At 57.7% G+C, this 19,591-nt stretch overlaps 6 protein-coding genes across 6 annotated transcripts; all 6 read left to right on the top strand.

Annotated features, from left to right (window-relative positions):
- The first annotated feature begins 917 nt into the window (after positions 1-917).
- On the top strand, positions 918-2,368 carry J3D65DRAFT_631424 (P-loop containing nucleoside triphosphate hydrolase protein). Its single transcript, XM_066800915.1, has 4 exons — positions 918-1,048; positions 1,110-1,430; positions 1,483-2,005; positions 2,055-2,368. The coding sequence occupies exons 1-4, from the start codon at positions 960-962 to the stop codon at positions 2,175-2,177; spliced, it is 1,056 nt and encodes a 351-aa protein (XP_066652854.1). The 5' UTR covers positions 918-959; the 3' UTR covers positions 2,178-2,368.
- Positions 2,369-3,145: 777 nt separating this feature from the next.
- J3D65DRAFT_631419 (uncharacterized protein) lies at positions 3,146-5,432 on the top strand. The gene is made up of 6 exons (XM_066800914.1): positions 3,146-3,284; positions 3,350-3,404; positions 3,455-3,538; positions 3,606-3,965; positions 4,034-4,696; positions 4,800-5,432. The coding sequence occupies exons 1-6, from the start codon at positions 3,232-3,234 to the stop codon at positions 4,965-4,967; spliced, it is 1,383 nt and encodes a 460-aa protein (XP_066652853.1). The 5' UTR covers positions 3,146-3,231; the 3' UTR covers positions 4,968-5,432.
- A 2,073-nt stretch (positions 5,433-7,505) lies between these two features.
- On the top strand, positions 7,506-9,841 carry J3D65DRAFT_556915 (long-chain-fatty-acid-CoA ligase/ protein binding protein; the record flags this gene model as incomplete). Its single annotated transcript, XM_066797284.1, has 4 exons — positions 7,506-7,676; positions 7,735-7,990; positions 8,044-9,625; positions 9,733-9,841. The coding sequence occupies 4 exons, from the start codon at positions 7,506-7,508 to the stop codon at positions 9,839-9,841; spliced, it is 2,118 nt and encodes a 705-aa protein (XP_066652852.1).
- A 1,042-nt stretch (positions 9,842-10,883) lies between these two features.
- J3D65DRAFT_604866 (uncharacterized protein) lies at positions 10,884-12,997 on the top strand (the record flags this gene model as incomplete). Its single annotated transcript, XM_066798306.1, has 2 exons — positions 10,884-12,222; positions 12,273-12,997. The coding sequence occupies 2 exons, from the start codon at positions 10,884-10,886 to the stop codon at positions 12,995-12,997; spliced, it is 2,064 nt and encodes a 687-aa protein (XP_066652851.1).
- A 2,396-nt stretch (positions 12,998-15,393) lies between these two features.
- J3D65DRAFT_457261 (uncharacterized protein) lies at positions 15,394-17,264 on the top strand. Its single transcript, XM_066796399.1, has 2 exons — positions 15,394-16,144; positions 16,212-17,264. Exons 1-2 carry the CDS (start codon positions 15,720-15,722, stop codon positions 17,023-17,025), a joined length of 1,239 nt encoding a protein of 412 aa, XP_066652850.1. The 5' UTR covers positions 15,394-15,719; the 3' UTR covers positions 17,026-17,264.
- A 433-nt stretch (positions 17,265-17,697) lies between these two features.
- Positions 17,698-19,328, top strand: J3D65DRAFT_604864 (uncharacterized protein; the record flags this gene model as incomplete). The annotated part of the gene is made up of 3 exons (XM_066798305.1): positions 17,698-17,987; positions 18,021-18,569; positions 18,620-19,328. 3 exons carry the CDS (start codon positions 17,698-17,700, stop codon positions 19,326-19,328), a joined length of 1,548 nt encoding a protein of 515 aa, XP_066652849.1.
- Positions 19,329-19,591: the final 263 nt, after the last annotated feature.

Raw genomic sequence — 19,591 nt, 5'->3', positions numbered from 1 at the left:
AGAGTCGAGGAATGACGGCGCAGGATGAGTAAAGTGTAGGGTAGTTATTCTGGGCCGAGGACACGCGCCAGACATGGCGTCAAGCAAACGTCGCCGGCTGGGACGCCGTTTGAGGGGAGTCGCCACATTGACGCGGACCAAGACGGTCGTGGGGGTGATGAATGGCTTTGGAGACCATGGCTGTAAGGAGTCCGTCTGCAGTGCCGCCGGGGCGTGTCAGGCAGGGTGGATGCAAATGACAAGCCCTCCGCAACGACAGAGGGAATCCAAAGCCGTAAGCGCTTCGGCCATGGCGTCTGCTTGTGGTCATCAGAGTCAGTCAGTCAGTCAGTCAGTCTGGCGAGAGCAGAGCAGAGGAGAGGAGAGGAGAGACAACGGAACCCAACGAAGGCCGGGAGGGACAGCCGACTGGGCACGCGGCTCCGTGTCCGTTGGATAGCCGGCGGGCGCTGGTCTGGTGCGGTGGTCCTGCATCTTGGTTGCATCAAAGGCGGTCTGGTCTCGTCTGGTCGTGGGGCGCCAAGCTGAAACTGGACCGTTGGCAGGCTGTGACGCGTAAGGCTACCGTGGCGCTGCTCACGCCCGGTCGGCCTTCCGTGCGCCCGTCTCTTCATCGTCGGTGCGTGCTCGGGCGAAGGAGCCTCGCAGTCATCATCCTCACTCAGTGTCTGTCGTCATGGTTGTTGCTGTGGTGTTGCGGCGCTGCGGGCAGGGCAGAAACAAGGTTAGAGTTGCGGCTTTTCCGCTTTCCGACTCGCAGTGGAGTTGGGCACTCCCTGCGCCTCCCTAGACTCACCCGGCGCGGAGCCGACGAATTGAAATTGCTAGTCAGGTCGCCGGGAAAAGGTGCCACACGTGACTGCGGCGCGTCTCTCGCCTCGCCCTCGGCGCGCAAACGCGTTTCCCTCGACTCGACTCAACTCCATCTCCCACCCCTCTGCTCCGCCCATCTCGTCGCCATGGTGCAAGCCGAGTCGTCTGCCTCTGCTGCCCGCAACGGCGTCAAGCCCCAGTCGGATGGGGGCGCCGTCGCATACGAGCTGCCTTGGTTTGTTGTCTCTGCACCTCGCACACCGCGCTTCTGTAAGCTGACTCTGGGCGCCGCGCAGGGTCGAAAAGTACCGCCCCGTCTTCCTCGACGACATTGTTGGCAACACCGAGACCATCGAGCGCCTCAAGATCATCGCCAAGGATGGAAACATGCCCCATGTCATCATCTCTGGCACCCCCGGAATCGGCAAGACCACCTCCGTTCTGTGCCTCGCTCGCCAACTTCTCGGCGACGCCTACAAGGAAGCTGTGCTGGAGCTCAATGCCAGTGATGAGCGTGGCATTGATGTCGTCCGGAATCGCATCAAGGGTTTCGCCCAGAAGAAGGTCACCCTGCCTGCAGGAAGGCACAAGATTGTCATCCTGGATGAGGCGGATAGGTGCGTCGACCGTCGAAAGGCTCGCTCTGCCCGTGTGCTGATCGAAATGTAGCATGACCTCTGGCGCTCAACAGGCGCTCCGAAGAACCATGGAAATCTACTCATCTACGACGCGCTTCGCCTTTGCCTGCAACCTGTCAAACAAGATTATCGAGCCTCTCCAATCCCGTTGCGCCATTCTCCGATACGCACGTCTGACCGACGGCCAGCTGGTCAAGAGGTTGATGCAAATTTGCGAGGCCGAAAAGGTCAACCACACCGACGACGGTCTTGCGGCCCTGGTGTTTTCCGCCGAGGGAGACATGCGCCAGGCCATAAACAATCTGCAGAGCACCCACGCAGGCTTCGGCATTGTCAATGGCGACAATGTCTTCAAGGTGGTCGACAGCCCGCATCCAGTCAAGGTGCAGGCCATGATCAAGGCGTGCCACGAAACAAAGGTCGACCAGGCGCTGGACGCGCTCAAGGAGTTGTGGGATTTGGGCTACTCTTGCCATGACATCATCAGCACCATGTTCAAAGTGACCAAGACCATACCCACGATTTCGGAGCACGCAAAGCTCGAATTCATCAAGGTGAGTGCAGAAGCCCTGTTCCCGTAGATTTGTGGCGCTGACAGGTCAGGAAATCGGATTCACGCACATGCGCATCCTCGAGGGTGTCCAAACGTACCTGCAGCTCTCTGGCTGTGTTGTGAAGCTGTGCAAAATCAACATGAAGCCAAGTCTCTTTGACATTCCCCGGTAAGACCTGAGCGATTGACTTGGGCGTGGAAGCATCCTGCAGATTATGCACACTGGCGTTTGGAGTTTCAAAAAGGGGGCTGGCTGGCCAATCGCGATACCTCCGGATTATGTACCAAGTAGTTGATTATACGTCGTCAACAGTAAAGCGACCTGTATTTGTCACGAATTTCCAATTTTTTGCTCTCTCGCCGCCAATTCACAAATCCATTCCTTCCTGAGCCTTCTGAATCCCCCCTGAAGATTGCAGCTTGATGGTGTCATACAGTCCAAAATTGTGTGCGTTCCCGTTCTGGCTTGAGTCGATTGACGCCATTCGACAAGCTTGCCAAGTTACAAGTTAGCTTCCCGACGCAGGCTGATATGGATTAGCTCTCATTGGCCATGCCGATCCCGCATCAACCTCCAAAGCAGACGCAGACATCAAGGGAAAGACCACAAAATAAAAACACAGCAATATTTACAGCCGATAATTGTGTTCCTTTAAACGTACGAGTACGAGAACGAATGCTTAATCCAACCGCCGTTCCTACAGTCGACAGTAGTGAGGAACCCAGCTCCCAGCGGAGCAAGCTCAGCCGAATCCCTGCACCGATCAGTTTTCCCCGCAGCCAATTGCCCACGCGTTGCAAGGGCCTCGCGGAGATTATTTCTCCCTCAAGGCTTTTCTAACGCAATGAAGAACCAGCAGGACTGAGAGAAGCGGGCAAGCCTTCGACAAGTTTTTAGCCAACCAACCTCCAGTTGACTCACGTCAGGCCGGCGGCCCTGGCAGGTGGCGTGTCATGTTTCTTTGGGGACAGGAAAAGGCGGGGCTACCTGCGCAGAGCGGACAAAAATTGCGTGCTCGCCGCCTTTTCTTCCCCCCACCAATTCCTCCACGCGCGCCCGACTTCGGCCTTTGCTATTGTTTGTGTCGTCTTTGTTTGACTGACTGACTGACTTGCCTGTCTTGCCCGCCAACGAGTGAGTCTACAACCTCAGCTCTTCCAATTCTCGTAGCTTTGTACTGAACGACTTTGCCAGGTCGCAGTAACCTCTCCCGCGTCTACTACACCATGAGCGGCTCCGACCTTCCCCAGCGCTTCGAGACGCTGCAGCTTCACGCTGGGTACGCATACCTATGCTCCACCGACTCCATGCAATTGCGCCTGAGCTGACCCTAAATCTACGCAGCCACACGCCCGACAAGGAGACCAACTCCCGCGCCGTTCCCATCTACGCCACCTCTGTATGCTACCACGATTCTTGAGAAATAGACTATGTGACTGATTGGAGCAGTCGTACGTCTTCGATGACTCGGCGCACGGCGCAAGGCTGTTTGGCCTCAAGCAATTCGGCAACATCTACAGCCGCATCATGAACGTGAGCAAGCACCCACCAACGACGGCCCTACAACCCCCCCCAGCACGCGCAAGCTGACCTTACATAGCCCACGGTCGACGTGTTCGAAAAGCGCATCGCCGCGCTCGAAGGCGGCGTCGCAGCCGTCGCGACGGCGTCGGGCCAAGCAGCGCAATTCATGGCCGTCGCCGCGCTGGCCGAGGCCGGCGACAACATCATCTCGACGTCCAACCTGTACGGCGGCACCTACAACCAGTTCAAAGTGGCCTTCCCGCGGCTGGGCATCCACACCAAGTTCGTCAAGGGCGACAAGCCCGAGGACTTTGCGCCGCTCATCGACGACAAGACAAAGGCCATTTACATTGAGAGCATTGGAAATCCCAAGTATAATGTGCCGGACTTTGAGGCTATTGTGAAGATTGCGCATGATGCCGGCGTGCCTGTCGTTGTAGGTTTATGATATCCGGGGCATTGGCAAGGTTGAGAAGAGAGAGATACTGACACAGGCTCTTTCAGGTCGACAACACATTCGGCGCAGGCGGCTTCTTCTGCCGGCCCATCGACCACGGCGCCGACATCGTCGTGCACAGCGCGACCAAGTGGATCGGCGGGCACGGCACGACCATCGGCGGCGTCGTCATCGACAGCGGCAAGTTCAACTGGGGCGCCCACGCGAAGCGCTTCCCGGCCATGGTCGAGCCGTCCGACGGCTACCACGGCCTCAAGTTCTGGGAGACGTTCGGCAACGTCACCTTCGCCATCCGCGCGCGCGTCGAGATCCTGCGCGACCTGGGCGCCGCCATGAACCCCTTCGCCGCCCAGCAGCTGATTTTGGGCCTCGAGACGCTGTCGCTGCGCGCCGAGCGCCACGCCCAGAACGCGACGGTGCTGGCGCGCTGGCTCGAGAAGAACGAGAACGTCGCGTGGGTCTCGTATCCCGGCCTCGCGAGCCACCCCTCGCACGAGCTGGCGAAGAAGTACTTGACCCGCGGCTTTGGTGGCGTCTTGTCGTTTGGCGTCAAGGGCGACGCGGCGGCCGGCAGCCAGGTCGTCGATAACTTCAAGCTCATCTCCAACCTGGCTAATGTCGGCGACTCCAAGACGCTGGCCATCCACCCGTGGACCACGACGCACGAGCAGCTGTCGGACCAGGAGAAGATTGACAGCGGCACCACCGAGGTAAGCAAGACAACCGCCGACTCACTCCTCTCTTCTTCTTCATCTTCAACAGCAGTGTAGTCTCATCAACATGGCGAATCCCCCTTTTCTAACTCCCTCGTAGGACCTCATCCGCATCTCCGTCGGCACCGAGCACATCGACGACATCATCGCCGACTTCGAGCAGTCGTTCGCCGCCTCGGCGACGCAGCCCAGCGCGTCCGGCGCCGCCGCCAACGCCACGGCGACGGGCAACACCGACGTCGACGGCAAGCTGAGCGGGTCCACCTGAGCCACTCAGTCATCGTAGTTTTCCTCTTGACGGATTCTGCGAGACCTCGTCTTTCTTCTGATTCTCCACGCTGCGAGAAAAAAGTAGCTCTTTCCCATTCTCTTTCCCTTTCTCTTTCCTATCATCATCTTTTTCCAAGCGAGACAAGAGGTGGGCGCGTCGGTACGTAAGGTACCGTAGTCAGACTCACTCTTCTTTCTGGGCGGGCGCCGGCGGGCAAACTGGGAACTTCAACGTTTATCCAATCCGAAACCGAATCCAAACCAACCACGGGAGATGACATATCCAATCCAACCGAGGGAGAGAGATATCCAAACCAACCACGAACAGCGTAAACGAAGGAACGAACGAATGGATGGACGGACGGCTGATCAATGGATCAATGGGCAGGGCAGGGGAGCACGGGTGCTTTGGGTGTTGTTGTGTCGTTGGATCGGGTCTGGTCTGGTCTGGTCTGGTCTGGTCTTTTTGGTTTGTGTGGTGTATCTGCTGCGGTGTCGGCGACATGTCGTCCTATATTCAACTAGGGAACGACGACACACACAGATGGCAAATGGGAGATGGATGATCATGCCATACATGCCGTGCCACGCCATGGAAGCCGTCTCCACAGCCGAAGGCTTTTGGGGGGGGTTTTCGTCGTCTGCGTTTGCGTTTGCGTGATTGACTGTCGAAACGGCCGAGGAGCAGCAGCAGCCAGAAGCAACAACTTGCCGTTCCGGGAAAGAGGTACGACAGCGACGCTCTCTCGGTTTCGCCGACGGTGGGTGCTCTCTCTCTCTGTACGTACGTCGTCAACCCCCACCATTGATGCTGACCTCGATTCCGCTGGGCTGAGCGACGCAGGCCTTGGCGCGCCAGGCGCGGTGATTGGACGGGACGGGACGGGACGTTGTTGGAGGTTTGCTCAGCAGGCAGGCAGGCAGGCAGGCAGGCAGGCAGGCAGGCAAGTCGCCGGCAGACCTGCCTTGCGTTTCTCGTCCACGCGCAAACACATCTGCCGCTGCGCCTCTGGCACCGCCGGCCAAATGTGCACTGTGGAAACGCTGACATTACCCACGCAGGAGACGAGACGAGCCGGGGGAGGAAAATGCGGAGGCTGACAGACTGGCAGATTTCCTGACTGAATGACTGCTCCTCCGCGTGCCTAATTGGTCGCTGGTGTCGGCAGCCATGGTCATGCAAAGGCGCCACGGCTCGCGCAGCGTCTGGAGTAGGAAAATGCGCCGCGACCAGTGGCCGGCGTGGCCGTCTTCCCACCCAGTCTGCCCCGCATTTCGTCGAGGAAGGATGGATGGAAGGAAGATGGAGGGAAAAAGCCCATGGGTGACAGGATAGGTCGGGTTGGGTCGGGTCAGGCACATGGCGCCGGCAGCAGTAGTGCAGAAGCAGTAGTAGCAGCGCGAGGTGCAACGGCGCGGGCAGCCTTCCCTCCATCCCTCCCTCCTCGCTCTCGCCCAGGTCTGCGGTCGATCCCCGGTTGGCGCGGGGAAAAGGACGGGCAGGGCAGGGCAGGGCAGGGCAGGCCACCGCAGCAGCAGCAGCAGCAGCAGCAGCTTGAAAACACAGCCATGTGTTCTGAGTGTGTCCGCCAGCCGTGGAGTTGAAGCCGCCTCATGTGAAGGGCGGGCGCCGTGGTCAAGACCTCAGGAGAGTCTTGTCGAGCTCTTGTCGTGTGGCTTGGGCGGCGCCGGCATGCATGTCGCGATGCGCATCGCAGCGACAGGCGGAGTCCCGGCCGTCGGTCCCTGCAGCCAACCGCAGGAAACCAGCGGAGGGACGCATGTCGCGCGTCACATGCGAGATGGGGCGGATTCCGCTGTTCGGGACGGATGCGATGTCGCGGGATGGAGCAGAAACGAGAGAGCGAAGGAGAAGGTTACCTTGCCGAGACACTGCTCTTGTCACGTCGCCGTCAGTTTTTGGCCGTCGGCCGCAGCCCCACGCACCGCAGGCAGCGCCCCCCAGCGGCGCCGCTCCGTCCGACTGACACTTGTCAACACCTCGTCTTCCCTTCTTCGAGCATGAAGACCGGACCTCCAGCGAGAGGCGGCCAGTGGTTACCTTACCACTGCCCCGTCTGGTACGGCCGACATGTGCAAAGGCCAACAACGCCGACGCCATGCAACGGCTGGGATCAGCCCGCAGAGCTCCCTAGTACCGAGGCACGGCGACTGACCGCCCGACCGCACAGGAAAGACAGACACCAAACCCACCACCCACCGTTGCACCCTCTTTTCCTCCTCCTCCCTTGTGATTGTCCCTCCGACCCAACCGCGCTGCCCTCTCCCAAGCTCCATCCTCCACCACGCGCCTCCTCCTCTTATATCGCCGTCTGGCGGCCTCCGCAGAGCACCCCGGCCCTGACATCACTTCCTCCCCAATCTTTCCTTGGCCACCGCCTTTGGCTGTGCTGCGCCTGGTCCTCGACCTCTCCGCCGCGTTGACTCCGGTCCTCTCCTGACCCTTATCCCACCTGTCAAGTCCTCCAGGCATTCGCTTGTCTTGTAGATACTTGCTTGCCCATCTTTTTCCATCATGGCTCCTGCAAATCTTCCTGCCGTGGACCGCGCTCTGTCGCTGCAGGGCCTGCCCCCTCCGGGCCAACCTCACAGCGCTCCTGTCCCCGGCACCGAGAGAGAGGGCCGCACTGCCGCCTACCGCCATTGGCGCTTCGTCGACGGCTGTCTCGAGTCCCTGGATCCCACCGTGAGTCTTGCCTTTTTGCTCCCTCTGTCCTTTGTCTCTTGGCTCACCACGTCTCCAGGTCTCCACCATCCACGAGGCCTTTGAACAGTCTGCCAAGAACAACCCCAACAGCCGCTGCCTGGGACACCGCCCATATGATCCCGCGACCAAGTCTTGGGGCCCGTACGTCTGGCAAGACTACAAGACCATCCACCAGCGCAGGACCAACTGCGGCGCCGGTCTCGCCGAAATACACAGGAAGATTGGCGTTCCAGAGGGAGCCAAGTATGGCATTGGCCTTTGGTGCCAGAACAGGCCCGAGTGGCAGATTGTCGGTACGTTGAATTTGGACCCATTCGAGAGACTCGACGCGTTGACGTCCATGTAGACCTGGCGGCCATGTCACAGGCTTGCTTCACCGTCTCCATCTACGACACTCTTGGCCCCGACACCACCGAGTACATCATCAACCACGCCGAGCTGAACTGCGTCGCCACCTCTTTGAGCCACATTCCTACGCTCTTGAAGCTGAAGCCGCGGTTACCGTCGTTGAAGTTGATCATTTCCATGGACCCCTTGGATGGAGGTGACCTGCCCGGGTCGTCGAAGAGGGACCTGCTGAACGCCATTGCCAGTGACCTTGGTGTGACGATATACTATCTTGGAGAAGTCGAAGCCATTGGAGAGAAGCACCCGAGACCTTACAATGCTCCTCATCCCGAGGACGTTATTACCATCAACTACACCTCTGGAACGACGGGTAACCCCAAGGGTGTGGTTTTGACGCACAAGAATGCGCTGGGAGCAACCAGCTCATCCATGACCATTACCAGCCAGACGAGCAGCGATGTCATGTGCTCTTTCTTGCCTCTCGCTCATATTTACCAAAGGGTGGGTGAGCATACTGCGCTTTGGGGCGGCGGCGCCATTGGATACTTCCACGGCAACATTGCCGAGCTTGTCGATGACTTGAAGTTGCTTCGTCCCACCGCTTTTAGCGGAGTTCCCAGGTTGTACAACCGGTTTGGAAGCGCCATCAAGGCTGGCACAATTGAGCAGGGCGGCGTCAGGGGTGCTTTGTCGAGACAAGCCGTGTCAGCAAAAAGTGCGGCGTTGAAGGGACCCAACCCGACCAACAAGCACTTTTTCTGGGACCGCGTCTGGGCACGCAAGGCTGCCTCGGCCGTCGGGCTCGATCGTGCACACACTTTGGTGACTGGCTCTGCTCCTCTTGACCCGTCTCTTCACTCGTTCCTGCGCATCGTCTTTTCCAACCAATTCACCCAGGGGTACGGTCTTACCGAATCGTATGCGGCATCGACGGCGCAGCTCATTGGGGACTTGTCGTCAGGCAACTGCGGTGCTTCCTGTCCCTCGCAAGAGTTTTGTTTGGAAAGTGTGCCTGACATGGAGTACATGGCCACCGACAAGCCTCATCCTCGCGGTGAGGTCTTGCTCCGAGGACCCACCATTTTCCGCGAGTACTTCCGCAACCCAGAAGAGACGGCCAAGGCAGTTGATGCGGACGGATGGTTCCACACCGGCGACATTGGATTGGTCGACGAGATGGGCCGTCTGAAAATCATTGACCGCAAGAAGAACGTGCTCAAGCTCAGCCAGGGCGAGTACGTGTCGCCCGAGCGCATCGAAAACGTCTACCTGGCCAACTGTGGCTGGCTCGCCATGGCATACGTGCACGGCGACAGCCAGCAGTCTAGCCTCGTCGCCATCTTTGGTGTCCAGCCCGAGCAATTCGCGCCGTTTGCGAGCAAGATTCTGGGCCAGCGCATCAGCGAAACGGACAGACAGGCACTCGAAGAAGCAGCCAAGAGCCCCAAGGTCAGGAAGGCGGCGCTCAAGGAACTGGACCGCGTGGCCAAGAAGAACAAGTTCAACAGCTACGAGCGCGTCCGGGCGATACGGTTGCTTCTTGACCCGTTCTCCATTGATAATGAGCTCTTGACTCCGACGTAAGTACCCGCCACCTTCTCTTTGCGCTCGGGGTAGCTGCCTTTGGTTCCGGCCGTGGGATTGGCCGTCCAAATTTTCGAATGATGTGCTGACTTGCAACCATTAGACTGAAGCTCAAGCGCCCCCAGACGGCCAAGAAATATCGCAATCTCATTGATGAAATGTACGAAGAGGTGGTCAGCGAGGAGGGCAACAAGCCAAAGGCGAAGTTGTAGACGGAAAAGTCGGTGGTATAAGGCTTTCTTCTGAGCACGGCGCCTCCGGATCCAGCTGTTTAGTTATACGAGGGACCTCGCGGGGTTTGAGAGGTCGAGTTTAGTAGGTGATTACTGAACCAATGAACGGCTGAACGGCTCGGGAGGGCGGGTCGGGAGACGGAATGGAATCCGCGGCGACAGCTTAACGGTTGGTATTTGGGTATTTGGATAGACATGAGCGTTGGTTTGCGCTCTCGCTTTCGATGTATGTATGTATGATGTACATTACGGTCACGATGCTTGTCAACTAGGGAATGATGTCCCTCACGGCAGGAGAGCTTACACATGCTATGTTGCTGGCCGGCGGACGTCTGTTAGTTACGAGCCGCGGGTTCGACGCGGTGGAAGTTTGATTGGAGGACGTCGGACCAGAAGCGCGGATGCTGCCATCGCACAGAAGATGCAGTGTCATGTTCCGCGAGAAGGACCGTTGTAGACGAGTAGGGCAATGCAGATGGATTGGGTTGTTTGGTGTCGTGGACGGGCGGCAGCAGAGAAATTGCCATTGCAGCTGTCACGACGGGCTCGATCCATTTTTGGAAAGACGGCCAGTGCGGGCGTTTTGACAGACGAATCGAAGGGAAGCGGCCGCCGTTTTCTCGTTCCCTGCCTGAGCCTGGATCGTGGCTCGAAACTGACAGTCGGCGTAGGGCTGAAGCCAAGTCGTCGCACCCCTCCCGCGCTGCCACCTCAAACAACACCTGAACAACAGCTTCCCTCCTCCTCTCCCGACAGCACACCTCGACCCTCCCGTCCTAGGCCGACCCCTACCAGCTGGCTTCTCATCCTCCACCAATTCTTTGCCGGACCGCCCTCTCCAAGTGCTCGCCTCGTGTCGCTCGCTCGCTCTAACCTACCGCACATCCATCCCCCGCGGGGCGTGCCGTGCGCGGCTCGTCTTCCGCACCTCGACGCGACACATCATACGTACCCACGGATACTTGTAGCGCGACCTTCCGTTTTGCGTCTGCCTCCTCCGCTACTCTCCCTTTTGCCCTCGATGGCGTTTCCGAAGCTGACGCCGCTGCAATCGCGGCTTGCCGCCTCCCTGACGGCCCTCATTGTCCTGATCATCGTGTACATGTCCATGTACCCCCGCAACTTCGCCTCGGCCGCCGAACTAGAGTCAAATCTGGACCACAACCACCAACGGATACATCGCGGCGTCATTGACGAAGACCTTGTGCGGCAACATGAGGTGCTGGAGGGCCTGGTCGGATCCGCCTGGGACCACATGGACGACGAGGAGAAATATCCCCACGTTGCGTATGAGCCCGAGTTTGCGGTGGGAGTTTCAAAGGACCTGGTGGGCCGCGCGGATACGACGAGCTCTGGCGCCGAAGCGACGCTGGAGGGCAACACCCCCGCCGCAACAACGATCACGGTGGGCAAGACGCAGACGTACAAGTTTGCAAACGAGAGCGTGTGGGGGAATTACTCTCAGTACATGCCAACACTGCCGACGATTGCGTCGAAGGAGATTGTGGCACGCAAGCTCGATCGCGAGCTGAAGAAGCGGGATGCGAGTCCAGATGCCAAGGACGGGGAAGAAAGAGCTGAGTGGGATGATGACGAGCTCTTGGAATCTACCAGGAGACAGACGGCAAATACCCGGACTGTCTACATTTCGATGAATGTCTGTAGTGGGCCGGAGGTCAACGGGACGACTACTGCAGATCCCCCTCAGCTCACCATGTATGTCTCGACTTCGAACGACAATACTTCGCCAGGACCAGATTCGGATGGACAACAGGCTATACTGCCTCTGGCTGGCGGCTTTGCGAGCGCTACGGTGAATGCTTCAAGCAACGTCTATGTGAGCGTCCACGCACCCTCGCCCCTCCCGGACGGCTACTCTGGCGATTGGGACTACGAAGTTGCGGCTTCCATTGACGCTCCATATCACGCCTACAATGACCGCGACCCCACAGAGGCATTTGCCTACTTTGTTGACAGCGATACGACTTCTGCCTTGGTGGTCACGGACAACCTTACGACGGCGAAGGCTAGTTCGGACGACTACAAGGCGTGGATGAGTGCCGTCGACCCCTTTTATGTTTATACATTTAACAGCAACAATACTGCAATCAACGGGCTGGAGCGATCATTCTGCGCATTAAGAAATGCCCAGGCGCAGGCCCCAACGAGCATTCTCACCGGTATGACGACTCGGGGTTTGGGGAACAAGCCAAAGCAGCAGTTCTTCATCCAGGGCTTGAATGGATCAACTGCCTATGAAGCGTTTCCTGTCATGCAGGGCAATAGTACCGCTGCTGGCTCTGGGGTTGTCGGTGGTGGAGGGCAGGTTTGGCCCGTGGTTGGCTTTACTACAAAGTCAGGTAGGCAAAGATATGCACGTTCTCCTAAGAAAGCTCTAACAGCGCTACAGACAATAACTGCCAGATCATTTTCAATCTCACTTTCTGTGACGAAGTGTCGTATGCAGTCCCCAGCAATCCAGAACGCTTCTCCGACATGGAATCCCTCCGCGACTTGTACGACAACCACGCGGTGGGCATGTACAAAAACTTCGACTACACGCTCCAGCAGACGGCCTGCAACACGACAACAACGGCGCAGTACTCGCTCGCCAAAAACTGCGTCGACTGTGCCAAGTCGTACAAGAACTGGCTCTGCGCCGTGACCATCCCGCGGTGCGAAGACTTCTCGGCCTCGGACAAGTGGCTGCAGCCGCGCAACGTGGCGTCGCCGTTCATCAACGGCACGACGATCGCGCAGACGCCCTTCGCCGACAACGTCAAGGAGTACAACTCGACGCTGCGCAACCGCGTGTACGCCAACTCCAGCCGCAACGCGCTCATCGACACCGTCGTGCAGCCCGGCCCCTACAAGGAGCTGCTGCCCTGCGACGACCTGTGCTACTCGCTCGTCCAGAGCTGCCCCGCCACCATGAGCTTCGCCTGTCCGCTGGCTGGCAAGGGCCTCGAGCAGAGCTACGGCACGCGAGATGGCAATGGCGGCGGCCAGTTGACGTGCAGCTACCTGGGCGCTATTTTCTACGTCAATGCCGCCGGCTCGCTGTCGAGCGGCGCTGTGGTTGTCAGGAGTATCGTTTTTGCGGCCCTGGCGGCTGGGTGGATGCTGTGGGTGTGAGCTCCGTTCGTGGGATTTGGCTACCCCCCGCTTCTTTTGGTCGTTGGCATGGATCTTTTGGAGACGGACACTCGCGCAAGGTGCTTGGTCCTTTGTTCCGCATTCTTTGGCGTCAAGGAAAAGGAAAAGCCTTGACGCGTTGGCCGGAGGCCATCGAGATGCGGATGGGATCCGCGCTGCTTGGCTCGTCGACGCTGCCTTCGAGCACTTTGCTGCCACCACATCACTACCTCACAGCACGCCGCAAACGCTCCTCCGCTCCTCCGCTCTTCGATATCGAATCGAACGGGTTGGTCTTTCTCCCGCGCGCCTCTTGCGCTTTTCCGCCCGTCGACGCAGAGAACTCCCTCTGCCTATACTAGTCGCCTCGCCTCCCTCGCCTCGCACTGCCTGCATACCTACGCTGGCTGGCTCTGGAGTGTCTATTCCTTGCTCCTACCTGCCATCACCGGTACCGCTACTCGTATTTCTCGAGCGCTGGCTGGCTCGCTAGCTCCAGCTCCCTTTTCCGACCACCTCTTGAGGTTGACGATGGCTGGAGGCGGTACAGCAGGAAGAGCAGCTCGTCACTCGCGTATGCCGTACGCTGTACGCACGCTAAACAAAACTTCTTCTTCCTCTTCTTCTTCTTCGTCTTCGTGCTCAGCTTTGCTGCTTTCCCATTTGGCGCTCGCTGCATTGACATGGCGTTAGCGTTGGATTCGATTGGGTTTGGCGCTGGAATTGGGTTTGGCGTTCGGTTTTCTGAGGCGTGTGTCTAAGGTGTAATCGGGTGTGCTATTTAGACCGTAGATGGACGGCTACGGAGTCAGTGAGTAAGTGAGTAAGGTATCTCTTTCTCGCTTCCTTGATTCATGCGGCGTTTGATTCATGCGGCGTTTGGGCCTGCTTGGCTGCTTGGCTGCTTCGCGAGATTGTTGCGCGAGATTGTTGCGTCAGGTTGGTGTTGCGGTTGGGCTTATGTGCGTGAGTGAGTGGGCGAAGCGGTGCAGTGTCCTGCGTATCCTGCCTACCTACCTGCCTGCCTACACGCTTGTATGTACGCTTATTCGTATGTAGGTGGTACCTCCTCTTATCAAGCTTCTCGTCTGCCTACCACACCACAGCCTCTTTCTTTGACCTTTGCGTCTTCTCTTTGCTCTTTGCTATTGTGCGTCGGTTGACTACTTGTATTGTCTGGCGTAATTGTTTGGCCATCTCACTTGCTGCGTTGGGTTCTGAAGATTGCGTTGGCTTTGCCATTCGTTTCGTTTCTTGCTTGTCTGTCTTGTGTGTGTCCGTTGTTTCTCGCGCTCGCATGTCGTTTACCGTCTGTTTTCGCAGCCGGTTTGGAGTCGGTTTGGCGGGCGCGGGTTGAGCGTTGAGGGTAAGCTACGTGGGTATATAAACTGCTCTCCCCCCTTCCCCCTCTGCCTTTTTTTGCATCACGCATCATGGATGTCGCATACGACAGCTTATGTTCCAATCGCCGCATTCTCAGCCATCGAGATGCCCATGGGTACTTCGGGTGCGACTTGTCTAGCTTCCCCGTTTTCCTCCTCTTCTCTTGTCTTTCCGTTCTTCATTGCCTTCCCTTCCGCCACTCTTTCTTTCCTGTGCGGCTAGCTTTGACTGCGCCAGGAGGTGGTTCTGCGGCTGTTGAATTCCTGGGTTTCTTGCGCGATGTACTGGCGTTTTGCCGTCCTTGCTGCTTTTGACCGACTTTTTCTTCAGAGGCTTGCGTTCGCGTTCGCGTTTGCTTTGCTTTGTGACAGAATGGGACGAGAAGAGCAAAAGATGGCGAGGGGAATAGAAGCCGTAAGTGTATCTGTACCCCTTGGCGTAAGGTTGAGTATTGACTTGGACTTCAGCGGCGGCCTCGAAACGCAGAACAAGCCCAAGCAGAACCAAGCAGGCCGTCTTTCTGCGTCGTTCCGTGGAAATTGTACGGGCGTTTTGGACGTGTTGTTTTGGGGGGTGTGCTCGACGGCGGCGGCTTTCTACGCTCTGTTTTGCTGGCTTTGCTCGCTGTCTGGCTGGCTGTTCCGAAGGATGGCGGCGAGCTCATCTTGCAATGTCCAGTGGTGTAGGAGGACGGGCTGCTGAGCTGGCGAAGTCGGTGACAAGAGCAATGGATGATTTCACGGCGCAGTGGGCTGTGAGGCCGTGGACTGTGAACGACAAGCACTGGAAGAGCAGGAAGAGAGTCAGCAGAAGGTAGAGGCTAGGCTACAAGGGAAAAACGGCACCGCAAGATTTGGCGTCCTGGAAGGCCATAAACACCAACCGGACAGCGGAGCAGACGAGGAGAACAGTGAGTATAGAGACCTACCTTCCTCACACGCCCTCAGGGCAGCTAGGTGTCATTATCCACGGCGTATACTGCGTTCTGGCTTTGGAGCCGAGCCTTCTGGCAGACTGAAAGAAGGCTTGTCCTCTTTTGGACGTGGGCGGTCGACGAGGAGCATGGAAGCGAACGGCGTGAAGTGAACGCACAGACCCACCGCCCGCGGTGGTTGTGATATTGGACCTCTTCTGCGATTGTTGTTTTTCTTTCCTCCTCCTCCTCCATCCCGAACTTCCAAACTTTCAACCTTCAAGCTTTCTCTCTCGGTTTTCCAGATCACAGCTTGCACGTCTCTCGAACTCCTCGCACTACTTCTCAAGCCCTTTTCGTTCTATACACCTCTACCCTCAACCTTCCTACCCTTTATACGCATCTCCACCCTCTCCCTCTCTCACAATGTCGAACTCTCGCCGTTCCTCCTCCGGTATCCCTCGCGACGAGGCCGGCAAGGTCGAGGTGCTCCCGACGGTGTACCAGCCATCGATCTTCGACACCCGCGCGGACATGCGCATCGGAGCGGCCATCACGGCTGCGAATCGTCTCCTCTGGGCCGGCGGCTTCCAGCGGAGCATCATCCAAGCCGTCTGGGTCCTCCACTGCGACCTTCGTCCGGTCCTCAGAGTCGGAGGACGCAGCAGCACGATCGCCAAGATCGACTACTGCTGCAATCTGCTGCTCAGGACACTGGGGACCTGGGCAGGCCGCAACCGTGCTCTCAGCGAAGACGTTTCCAAGGTCAACCTCGACACTTTGAGCGCGATCTCGCAGGCCAGCAGCGAGGGCTGCAATCATGCGATCTTCGAGTTGAAGAAGATCATGCCGTAAGTAACTACCTTGACTTGCTTCACCCTTCCATCGTTTGGAGCTCATGATCTGACATTCTCAAAGGACCCTGCCATCCATCGCGGGTTGCGCGCAGAACGTTGCCACCATCTCGGCATTCCAGCTTTACTACGCTGAAGAAGTTGACTTCAACTTTATGCCTTCCGCGTCAACACCCGAGGAAGTTCGGCACCTCGTCCCCGCTGAGCGACATATGCGCACTCTGCTGCTCCAGCTCCGCGACGGCTTCAACGAGGTGAAGGCCACGGCAAAGGTCCTCCTCGACGATGCGACCTCAGTCTGGCAAGAATTTGGCAGCCAGGCCATGGGGCCAAAGTTTGCTTTCGACCTCATCCCGATCAACCAGCCAGCGGCGGTCTCCTCGAGCCCGGACCCGGAATCCCAAACCGAGGCCGGCACCGAACGCAAGAGGGACAAGGCCATAAAGAAGATCGGCGCCATCTTCAAAGGCAAGGGAAAGGCGAAGAGCGAGGAGGAGGACAGCCCACTGCAAATCTCGGCACCTTTCAACCCCCAGCACGTCATGGGTCTCACCAAGCCGGGAGAGCATCCGGCCCTCGATGCGCTGCCGCCTGCCTCACTTGACGAGCTCCAAGCCCGCCAAAAAGAGATCAACCAGCAGTTCGCGAGCTCCCGACAAGACTCCGGCGCAGGACACCACCAGGAGCAGACCCCGAGCAGGCAACGCCAAAGCGAACAAGTTGCTGCGACTGACTTTGCGGCCGCCGGATCTCGCCTCGCCGACGCCATGGCAGGCTCCACGCTCAACGACGACGATGAAGACGTCGAGCTGGATCCACAGAGGAGGAAGTCTTGGTGGCGGAAAAAGGCTCTGGCGGACTTGGAGGGTGGGCTCTGAGGGCAGTGGACTGGCATGAGGGACAGGGCATTGGGCGGCGTTTTGGGCATGTACATCAAGACATTGGATCAGGAAGCGGGAGTTGGAAATTTCTTTGGGTTTACACGGAAGTTGGGCTCGTTACAGCCAGGCGTTTTGGGCATGGAGTCAGGATTCAAAATAACACTCGTCAGTGTTAATTCGTTGGTGGCCTACCACACCGACTTCGTCTTTACAAATCGAATTTCCTCATTGCGAATACCTTCCAGCTTGACCCTTCATAAATTCGCTTTCACGCCTCATTACTGCGCCTTTGAACCACTGTCTTTGTCCGAAGAGCATACAAAGGTGTCCGCTTCGCAGCCGGCATTGACTCCAAACAACACCATTGTATATTCGTTTCCACCCCTTCCATAGTAAATAGACCACCCCCGCGTGAGAAGACTCCCAAAGTCTCCCTCATCGCCTCTGTTTGAGCCAAGAACCGCTCTATATGATCGTTTTGAAAGAAGTCGGGATGGCGACCTGACCCCTGAAATTCCCTGCGCCGAACCATGGGTGGAAACGCCTTCATGGTTGATGAATTGGAGGGCCCTCGCATTCAAACCGCCCTATTTGGGGACCTGGAGTCTGGGCATGCCGCCATCCTTACTCAGATTTATGAGAACGTCGCCAGCGAGTGCTGAAGCAGCCATGTTGAAAGCCGACCACGGTGATATCGACATGCTCGTCGAAGGTCCTCGCCATGACCGCACCACAAGCTACGTATTGGAGGCGCTGGGTGCAAAAGCTTACAAAGACGAAGGCCCTATGCTCAACTTTGGCATGGGTCAGGGGCTTCGTGGCCGTCGCCGAGTCTGGGTCGAGTTTCTGGGCGCATGGCACACGGTGTTAATTTCTGACTGCCAACCTATTTTTGGCTGTATATTCGGGTCCTCGAGCCTACTCGAGAACGGCAACAGAGCTTGGTGGTGTGGTATGAAGTGAAAGTGAATGGGTTGGCTTGGGGCGCACAGACCACGGTGTTGGCAGAATGGTCGTCCTCTGTTGACACTTCTGAACAACACCACCACCACTACTGCAATCTCCCTCTCTCGAGCTTTTTTGCAACCGCCGACCTTTAGACGTCTCTACCTCTTCATCTCTTCTATAATCTTTACTCTGAATCTCTCCTACAACCACCATTACGACTACACCATGGCTTCTTCTTCCACTTCCTCTTTCGGCAAGACCAACGTCGCCAGCTCTGCCATGCAGACCGACACCGCCGCTCAGAAGGCTGTCCAAGCAATCTGGCAGGACGCCTACTGCCTGAGCTGGGAGGACAGCTTCGAGGCGGAAATCCTCCGCGCCACGCATCTCCTCCACGACGAGCTCCGCCCACTGCTGCAGCTCGGGGCGACAGTTGAGGCCTGCGAGAAAATCGAACGCTGCGCCGATGCCATAATGGGCATTCTTGCTGCTTGGACTGTGAGGAGCCAGCTCATCAGCCGGCGCACACAGTTCATCGACCTGAAGAGTCCAGAGCCTGAAGCGAAGGCGCTCACCTTCGAGTTCGAGCTGCAGTGAGTTTCCATAAGCATACTTCTTGCTTCGATGTCTAACAACTTCATAGGAGTTTGCCGACCGCCTCCGGCTGCGAAGCCAACATCGCAACCGCGCAGAAGACCGAGCAGTACATCGCCAACCAGATTGCGGCTCCGTTCTCCACAGCTGTCTTCAACAACAACGCCGCCTTCGACCTCGACGCTGCACAGCGGATCCGCACGTGTCTTTCAGGCCTTCGGAAGCGTTCCGCCGACGTTGCATCCTCAGCAAAGCAGGCTTGCCACGACGCAGCCGGAGTACGCCAGTCTTTGCTTGGTTTCCTGGTGGAGATCACCGCCGAGAAGGAGGAGCAGGAGGTCCTCGAGCGACAGCTCAAGAAAACAGCGGCGAAGCAAGCGAAGCGCGAACGAGTCTTGGGTCCTCTCAAAGGCCTTCTCAGCAAACAGCGCCCTGAAGAGCTCAAGGGCATCGAACGAGTGACTCAAGCCAACACCCAACGACTCGACCTCCTTCGCCAATACGTCCTGGGGATCTCAGAAGCAGGCACTCAGCCTGGCCTTGCTGCGCTGCCTCCGGTTTCACTTGCAGAACTGCAGCAGCAACAACAAGGGGTCTGCGCGCGGTTCGGGCCAGTCCAGCAGCAAGGCAAGCGCAAGATGCAGGAAGCTGATCCGCCGCTGAGCAGACATGACAGCGTCTCGGGGATTTTGCAGAGGACGAGAGCTTCGATAGCAGAGATGAACAAGCCGTCGACGAGTGCAGCTGGTCCAGGATAGCTTGGCTGGAGGGAGCGGAGGATCTCTTGGACGGAATCAGGCTTCGTCGTAAGTAGTCTCAATCAAAATTACTGTCCTGCTCTTGCACTGTCTACGCGCACATGGTTGGGATGGAGTCATAGTTGTCCATTCAATACAATCAAATCTCAAAGTTGCGTGCCTCTGGCTTCCAAAGTAGATTCTTGGTCTCTCTTTGCTCAAATTCGACGACAATGCAATTGACAGCTGTGAGAGGTTGACAAGGGCGCAACAATACCTTTCAG

The sequence above is a fragment of the Phyllosticta citribraziliensis genome, assembly GCF_038025025.1.
Source record: "Phyllosticta citribraziliensis strain CPC 17464 chromosome Unknown J3D65scaffold_9, whole genome shotgun sequence".
Lineage (NCBI taxonomy): Eukaryota > Fungi > Ascomycota > Dothideomycetes > Botryosphaeriales > Phyllostictaceae > Phyllosticta > Phyllosticta citribraziliensis.
This window is presented reverse-complemented; position numbering and strand designations above follow the sequence as displayed.

What these genes read in the sequence shown, in the direction of transcription:
- J3D65DRAFT_631424 (XM_066800915.1), top strand. Translation starts at nt 960, where the DNA reads ATGGTGCAAGCCGAGTCGTCTGCCTCTGCTGCCCGCAACGGCGTCAAG. An exon ending in ATCCTGGATGAGGCGGATAG is followed by an intron (nt 1,431 to 1,482) that starts GTGCGTCGACCG and finishes ATCGAAATGTAG; the next exon opens with CATGACCTCTGGCGCTCAAC. An exon ending in CAAAGCTCGAATTCATCAAG is followed by an intron (nt 2,006 to 2,054) that starts GTGAGTGCAGAA and finishes CTGACAGGTCAG; the next exon opens with GAAATCGGATTCACGCACAT.
- J3D65DRAFT_631419 (XM_066800914.1), top strand. Translation starts at nt 3,232, where the DNA reads ATGAGCGGCTCCGACCTTCCCCAGCGCTTCGAGACGCTGCAGCTTCAC. An exon ending in TTCCCATCTACGCCACCTCT is followed by an intron (nt 3,405 to 3,454) that starts GTATGCTACCAC and finishes TGATTGGAGCAG; the next exon opens with TCGTACGTCTTCGATGACTC. An exon ending in TCTACAGCCGCATCATGAAC is followed by an intron (nt 3,539 to 3,605) that starts GTGAGCAAGCAC and finishes GACCTTACATAG; the next exon opens with CCCACGGTCGACGTGTTCGA.
- J3D65DRAFT_457261 (XM_066796399.1), top strand. Translation starts at nt 15,720, where the DNA reads ATGTCGAACTCTCGCCGTTCCTCCTCCGGTATCCCTCGCGACGAGGCC. An exon ending in GAGTTGAAGAAGATCATGCC is followed by an intron (nt 16,145 to 16,211) that starts GTAAGTAACTAC and finishes ACATTCTCAAAG; the next exon opens with GACCCTGCCATCCATCGCGG.